This window comes from Xiphophorus couchianus, chromosome 12 (genome assembly GCF_001444195.1).
Source record: "Xiphophorus couchianus chromosome 12, X_couchianus-1.0, whole genome shotgun sequence".
Lineage (NCBI taxonomy): Eukaryota > Metazoa > Chordata > Actinopteri > Cyprinodontiformes > Poeciliidae > Xiphophorus > Xiphophorus couchianus.
Genome location: NC_040239.1, coordinates 25,155,401 through 25,163,328, shown reverse-complemented (window position 1 = coordinate 25,163,328; position 7,928 = coordinate 25,155,401). Strand labels below are relative to the sequence as shown.

The 7,928-nt window shown below is 37.1% G+C and overlaps 1 protein-coding gene across 4 annotated transcripts; it reads left to right on the top strand.

Annotated features, from left to right (window-relative positions):
• Positions 1 to 7,395, top strand: stx2b (syntaxin 2b). 4 transcript variants are annotated; one of them, XM_028032675.1, is made up of 12 exons: positions 1 to 377; positions 1,285 to 1,446; positions 1,521 to 1,595; positions 1,679 to 1,778; positions 2,615 to 2,689; positions 2,767 to 2,840; positions 3,067 to 3,175; positions 4,893 to 4,966; positions 5,157 to 5,294; positions 5,375 to 5,485; positions 5,594 to 5,713; positions 6,759 to 7,395. In XM_028032675.1, the coding sequence occupies exons 2-11, from the start codon at positions 1,417 to 1,419 to the stop codon at positions 5,687 to 5,689; spliced, it is 882 nt and encodes a 293-aa protein (XP_027888476.1). In that variant the 5' UTR covers positions 1 to 377; positions 1,285 to 1,416; the 3' UTR covers positions 5,690 to 5,713; positions 6,759 to 7,395. The 4 variants fall into 4 exon arrangements, with proteins under 4 accessions (XP_027888476.1, XP_027888473.1, XP_027888472.1 ...); XM_028032672.1 differs by lacking the exon at positions 1 to 377 and adding an exon at positions 971 to 1,126 and having other exon boundaries at positions 6,762 to 7,395; XM_028032671.1 differs by lacking the exon at positions 1 to 377 and adding an exon at positions 971 to 1,126.
• Positions 7,396 to 7,928: the final 533 nt, after the last annotated feature.

Genomic DNA, 7,928 nt, shown 5'->3' with positions numbered 1-7,928 from the left:
ACTTAAGTCTTAAATTTCTGGTCCAAGAAAGAGACCTTCTCAACCACAAGACTACGGCCCAGCCGTAAACATGGATGGATGGAAGACTATGCTGACTATGCGTTAAACGTTGCGCTAACGAGTTTATGTTGACATTATCCAACATCTAAACAGTGAATCGAACATGAACCGGAAGTGTTCTGGCTGGATCTCATTGGCGGAAATCGATTCAGATACTGTTGCTATAGAAATCGGCAAGTCCTGTGTTTTTAACTATTGCGTCGGACGTGTTAAAAAAAAAAATCGATTATATATACAACAAAACAACATCAACAACACATTACTTGAGCAACGACTGGAGCAATTCTGCTCCGCCAGCAGCCAGAGTTCATCCAGAAGTGAGAAAAACCCAACATTTATTTTTGATATTTCACTTCCGCTTATCGGCAAGCTAATTTGCATATTAGCTAATATTTAGCTTGGACTTAAGTATTTAGTTGCGAGCTAAATATGTAGTGGCTATCATTCTAAATATTTAGTTATCAAGCAAATTTAGTTAGAAAATTAAACGTTTAATTGACAAAATATGTATTTTCGGGCTAAATATTTAGTTTGCAAAAATAAATATTTAATTTGGAGCAAAATATTTGGGTTGTAAACTAAATAGTTAGCTTGTGAAGTAAATAGTTGAAATTCTGCTAAATGTCTGAATAAAATGGTGAAAATGTAACTTTAAAAAAAGAGTTTTTTTCTGTCACAACTTAGAGTTGTTAATTTTTTATTGTGTAATTTTACAAACGGCACCGCGTCGTTTAAGCATAATTATATATTAGCATATTTAGTAATTTGTTACTAAAATAGAATTCAACCGCTTATAGATTACATTCATAAACTTGCTCGCTTGAACAAAATTTGTAAGAATTTTATTGCCCAATATTTGATGACCTCCAAAAACAAAATGGTCGTGTCTGTCTATTTAGCAGTTTTTGAGGGGTGACTTTTAATTGCTCTGCAGACAGAGTGGGTGTGTGTTGTGTGGAGGTGGGGAGTGTTGTTTCTATGTACGTGAAACCGAGCTGGGAAAGGAAGCGTATTCACGGTGGGGCGGTATTGTAGATCTGTGGCGGATTTCAAGCGTCGTCCTGAGGTAAATATACTCTACAAAAAAAAATACAAAATTACAGATACATTATAATGGGCTGTTTTGCAAAGGTGTCGCTTTAACCCACTTTGAGTACCAACTTCAACATCTCTGCGAGGGTTGTCTTGTCAAAGGAGATCTTATCAGTTGAACTTTTCCGACAGTCACCGGAGCTTCAGTCCTCACAATGGTGGGCCTGCTGTAAGACCACACATGGAGGTTTTTAAGAAGGATTGGGATATGTTTCGCTGAAATTACCTGAGAAGGAGATGCAAGGATCGGACTAGGAGAGTGTAATGAAGGATCGTCTGGCTGAACTGGCTGCTGTAAGTGCTACCTCAGCCTGGGCCGATACTGCAAGTTGTACAAAAAATGCATTCTTGTTTTTAAATGTTCACAGAATAAAAGTCAACTAGCGGAGGTTGCTGTCACTGAGGACTGCAGTGATGACTTCATGGAGAGTTATTTCAGGAGGGTAGGGATGGCTGGATGCATATTAAGATTGGGGTTAACTTCACACAACAATGAGTTATTTGTCTGCTTTTTCGACTAATTAAGGTGGAGGAAGTTAGGGGACTCATTGATAAAATCTCCTACCAAGTGGAGGAGGTGAAGAAGCTGCACAGCACGATCCTGTCTGCGCCCAATCCAGATCACAGTAAGTTTTTTATTTATTTATTTATTTTTATACAGGTATTTAAAAATGCTGTGTTTGTTTCTTCATATGTTCAGTAGACTTTAGTATTTTTGATGGTTCTTAAGGCTGAAGTAATCAAAACTATTTTGGGCTCAACTGGAGCTTTTTGGCCAACAGATTTACTTTACTTCTGGATAGAAATAAAAAGCTCGTGGAACGGAAACCTGTGAACAAAAAACAGCCCCAAACATCTGAGGCCGTTATAGGTTGAGATCTCACCTGTCACTGTTACAGACCACTCAAAGTCTCTGCACACTGTTATGTATGGAGGTGTATGGAAAGTATTGTTTATTATTAAAAATAAACAACTACATCAAGTGTTTTAAAGCCACGTGATGGGTAACTTCTGATAAGCGGTGTTATTATCCGTCTGTCCGTTCATTATCTGTTCTTATCTACTGATTTGCCCATCGTCCTGCGGAAATATCTATCATAAATCCACAGTAAACCTCTGTATTTACTTTCTGGAGATTTCTGTCTGAAAGAAATGTGTACATTTTGATTTTAAACAAATGATAGGAACCCTGAAAAGGACATGAGAGTCTTCCTGTTGCATAAAAGGGAGAACAGCAAGACAGTCCATGACAGATTACAATGTCTTGCCATCATCTGTATTTGTTTATTGATAACTGGGGAAAAACCCAGAAGTTGTGCATTTTGTTATCTTAGGATGGTTGATAGGTGTCAGGATAAAATTAGAGGAGATTCAAGTTGTACATAAAGACAGTAATTCAGTATGACACTTTCTTTTCTTGCCAATAAGTACAACCTGATGTATTTCCTTTCTGCATATGAAGGTACAAAGAGTCAGCTAGATGGACTGACCAACGATATCAAAGGGAATGCCAATGTGGTGCGAACTAAATTAAAATGTGAGTTTAGCTGTGATTGTTGCACTTTTCTGTCATGTGTTGTGTGAAGTCAGTTAATGCTGTCGTCCCTGTGCTAGTCATGGAGCAAAATATGCCAAAAGACGACGTCATTAACAGGGCTTCTGTCGACTTCAGGATCCAGAAAACACAGGTCAGACAGCCAGTCAATGGATGGATATGTGAAAAAACAATTACAAATCCTGTGTGGCTTCTTTCACACCCATTGAGCTGTTGCTTACCTTAATTTGGTGCTGTCAGTCAGTTTTTGGCAGAGCATTTCTGAAAGCATAATCAACTATTTAAATTCTAAAAATCTCAATGTGAACCACTTTTGGGGAATCCTCACTTTCTACCTTTATATCTTATCTTCTCATCAGCACTCTGTGCTGTCAAGGAAGTTTGTGGAAGTCATGACTCAATACAATGAGACTCAAGTGTCCTTTCGGGAACGAAGCAAAGGAAGGATCCAGAGACAACTGGAGATAAGTAAGGGATTCATATTAGATGTGCATTCTCTGAATGTGCATCCTTCATTGACTTATGAAGTACAGACCAAAACATCAGCTTAATTTCCTCTTGCAACTGCATGCAAACTTTAGATGTGTTGTTTTTATGAAAACTAAGTGAATACAGGTTGAAGGTTGACAGGTGGAACAGAATTTTTTTAATGTAAGCAGAAACAAAATATTTAAGAAGACTTGTATAGTATATATTTCTGTACAGTAGAATTTGTACACTACGAGCTACATAGCATGCAAACATTTAAAGTTATTAAACAGCTCCCAGAATTTCATACTGAATATTTGACTTTCTTTGTTAGAGATAACAGTCAAATCTATAGTTTTATGTCCATATTGACAACATAACAATAATGAGAAGTATATAATAGAGCTGTTTTCCTTAGTCCCTGTGGCTTTAATGATAGGCTCCATGACTCCACACCGCAGACAGAAGATACTGATACTGGAGACGTCTCCTGTGTTTAGGTTGCCAGGGAAATGGGCAGAGGACTCCGAGTAACCTGCGCAACAGAACACACACGCAATCTTCAATCTCTGCTCACATAGACTTACACAGTTTATTTAAATCACCCAGAATGGATAGAGTTTGTACCAGATGACAGGTCGGGCTCTTTGCTCTGTGTATTTTGCTCGGTTTGTGTCCCTGAGGAATAGGCATTGCAAGAGGTGTGACACAATAAGCCCCTGCACAGCGATCTCGCTCTCTAGGGAGAGTGTTTCACAACAGGAGGCAAAGCTTTCTGTTTGTAGTGTTTCAGCTGGAGCTTCTTTGTGAGCAATGTCAAGGTCCTTTGTACCTAAAACGTTATCAATCTTGGGAAGAAATAGAACCTCTACTGTTCTGTCAGAATTACAAGCGGCAATAAAATCTAATTATAAAAAACTAGTAGCAAGTAAATGAAATAAAATGTTGTTTCTGTTGTCCACAGGATATCAGCAAAGCGGTATGTTTCTTTAGATGTTAGGTAATCAGATAGCACTTGGGAGTGGAGCAATACCTGACATTCAGCCTGAAGCAGCACTTTTTAAGAAATCACTGTAACTCCTGAAGCAGCAATGTCTCTCTGTTGGCCTTTGTTTAGTCTCCATGGTAAATAATTGTTTGTTTTGACCCACTTATGACCATCATCATCATAACTTTCATTACTGCTTCAGAGATGGACTACAGCAGCAGGACGTAGGTTTCACAGCAGACCTTTATGGTCTGGACAGAAGGATGTTAGCTGCCAGCACAGATTACATCCATCTAGGTTTTAGAGATGTTGCTATGGAGTTGATCAATAACAAAAACACAGCAGTCTCTTACTTGTGTGTTCTTGTAGCTCTAAATAAACATCTGTTATCCAAGGGGTGTACTTCAGCCACATGTGTTTATCCCCAGCAGTCATTGTGAAAAACAGTCCATCACAGCTTACTTAAAATCAGACTAATACATAGTAATGATTAATAGACTAAAGAAGCAAAAATTAACCTCAGGGGAAGTTGTTATAAATATCTAAAAGCAATCATGGAGCAATTTGTAGTTGCAGTTTCAACTGAATAAAACAAAAAAAAAAACGGCAACATGGGGGCACATTAATATATCATGTCAGCAATGAGGGTTTACTGAAATCCCTGTTAAATTTGTTTGGTGAGTTAAGATTGGCGATTTCTGAAAAAGACTTAAATTATGTCATTTGTAGCTGGAAGAGTGACCACCAATGAAGAACTGGAGGAAATGCTGGAGAGCGGAAATCCATCAATCTTCACATCCGATGTATGTCTGTTAATTCATACTTGTGTCTTATTCTGATTGATTTAAAGTCTGTTTCTCTGATTTGGCCTTGTTGAGATCAGTTGGCTGCATGGAGGTTTATATCAGCTGCATTTTTTTATACATGTAGGAAATTCCATTAGGCATGTTTCAGAAAGTCCATAATATTTTTGTTTTCCCGTTTTCCCTACAGATCATTTCTGATTCCCAAATCACTCGTCAAGCCTTAAATGAGATCGAATCCCGTCACCAGGACATCATGCGTCTGGAGTCCAGCATCAGGGAGCTTCATGTGATGTTCATGGACATGGCAATGCTGGTAGAAACTCAGGTATTAGCTTACCTGGACACTTCCATGTCACAATGTCTGTCAAATATTGTCATTTTAGGGCTAATGCAAACTTTTAACAGGGGGATATGGTGAACAACATTGAGAATAATGTCTCTAATGCAGCTGAGTATATTTATCGTGCAAAAGAAGAGACTAAAAAGGCAGTGAGATACCAGAAGAAATCGCGTAGGGTAAGTGTTCTTTTTATGTCTAACATAAAAACATAAAATATGCAAGTTCAAAGAAGTTATGTTCAATTACAAAATATTTCAAGTTTTTGTTACTACTTTACTTTTCAGAAATACATGATCCTTGCCTTTGCCCTGTTGATCCTTCTTGCTGTCATCGCACTAATTGTTGGCCTGTCTGTCGGACTAACCAAACGCCCTCAATGAGGCCTGTTGTCATCATTGCATGAGGTAACAGACACACCACACCCACAAACTTCAGTTTTTTGAGCAGAAAATTTATTTAGCCATTCATTTTTTTAAAATAAGGTAATGTAGTATCTTGATAAAAGTAAGGATGCAGCAATTAAAGACTTGCATCAAATTTCAGAGGTAGGATTTTTGTTTTTAATTTTCAATTTTACTAATTCACATTTCTCTTTAACTGGAGTCAAAATAACTTTTCTAGCCTTCCAGCCCTGTAAGATTACAAACTGCATACCTTAGGTTCCCAGGCTCCTTCATTTCTGTCAGAATCATTTCTGAAAGACAAAGACAAAAATCACTTGGAGATGAGATTTTAAAAGTCTAAGATTTGTGATTGACATGATTAACATAACAAACAGTAAACTGGAGTCTCTGTCTGTATTCTATATAGATTGTGCAACCTCACCTTAACTGTAATATTCCTACAAGGCTTTCAGCATTTCCAGTATTGCAAACTCAAAGGAATAAAGTACCATATTTGCTGTAATATGATCAATGGTCCTGGTGTCTGGTGAAGCTGGCTCCTTGTCAGCCCACTGCTTCTCTAACTGAACAAAATGTTCAAAGACAAGTGTGAACTGATGTCCTGTGGCAAGTGCCTCCTATTGAACTTAATAAAGTCAAACAACTGCAGAGGAACAGAACTGCAAACTGGCAAAATGAGCAGCACCGTCCAAAGTGTAGCTCTTTCATCCTAGTAAGTAAATTAACAAGTGCTTTGCCTACATAGAAGGTTCAGCTTTTAATTTGCTGCCTCTGATTTCATTTTTAAACACATCACTATTACCAAAGTAGCTAAAGTTGAGTTTTCTTTTAGTTACAGCTTCCACATTGAGGAGTGTTGTTATTAATACAACCAGTAATTCTATGAGTGTGTTTATGATTTTGGAGTTTCAGACTGGCCAGTCACAAAGTTGAACACCCAAGTTCTCTGTTCATTTCTGCTTGAAAAGTTTAATGAATTTACTACTACTTTCTAGTGCTACTTTTATGCAACAGTGACTGATTTCCCCATTTGTCTTGATTTTAGCAGACATTTCTCTACCTCGTCTTGTTTGGAGGATCCTACTTTTACTGTTACTCAGAAAGGTTGGAGTCTAAGACTGATGGACTTCTTGGTTCACAAGATGTCAGAAAAAACGCTTTGACCACTTCCACCATATGATTACCCTCTTCCATTTAGTACTATTACAAGATTCATTTCCATAGCACAGAGAAGTAAGTATAATGTAGTGCAGTTTGCACAAGATTCAGATTTCTGTTTAACTGCACTCAAAATACCTCTTCTAGCCTCTCTGCCCTTTGTGAGCGGAAACTGTTTTATTTAATTTTAAAAGGCTCAAACATTGCAATCTTCTTGGATAATGTTTTAATGTGAACTTGTTTTGTTGTCTATCTTCTTTTTATGTATTACTGCTGTATGTTCATTCATTTTAATAGAGTATGAAACCATTAGGACTTTGGTGTACTTTTGAAATAGAAAAACGTATTGACCTTATATGGTGTGTAATGACTGAAATAATCGTGAAAAAAGTGATGCATTAATGCAGTACTCTTGGAAAATTCTTTCAGGAGCACCCATTTGAGTTGTTCTGTATTTTGTACTGAAACTAAATAATTGAATCATTTGTTTAAAATATTAAGAATAAAAGGTTTGTGCAGAATGATTTTTTTTCCCTTTTCATTGCTATGCGGATTGAATTTGATTAAAGTAAACATATGGGTTAAAACTGCACAGCTTAAAATTATATCTATATCTTTATATATATATATATAGATATAGATATATCTATATTATCTTCCACCGGTGCTTGGGATCCATCCATCCATCCATCCATCCTAATCTAGTAAGCAAAACAATGTCGCAAAAAAGAACTCGTTCTTCTGGGACAGAGAAAGTAAAGAGGAAGAATTGAAAAAGAAAAGCAAAGATAAAGGTATGTTTGCATGTCTCTTTGTAATATAATGCTTCGTAGAGCTGCTAATAGCTTGATAGCAACCTTGAACGGTCCAGTTCAACAGCCAAACTTTTATGCCATAGTCTTTGTATTTGCGTGAAACTAAGTTTAACATTAAATAAATTGACTCTCGTGGTTGGTCCTATATATGTTTGAGGTTTTTTGGCTTCAAACGTCGTGTTTGATAAGGAGCCGAATGTATAGTTTCTTTATTTTGTTTACTTCCACCTGAATATCACTGT

What these genes read in the sequence shown, in the direction of transcription:
- stx2b (XM_028032675.1), top strand. Translation starts at nt 1,417, where the DNA reads ATGAAGGATCGTCTGGCTGAACTGGCTGCT. An exon ending in TGCGCCCAATCCAGATCACA is followed by an intron (nt 1,779 to 2,614) that starts GTAAGTTTTTTA and finishes CTGCATATGAAG; the next exon opens with GTACAAAGAGTCAGCTAGAT. An exon ending in CATCAATCTTCACATCCGAT is followed by an intron (nt 4,967 to 5,156) that starts GTATGTCTGTTA and finishes TTTTCCCTACAG; the next exon opens with ATCATTTCTGATTCCCAAAT.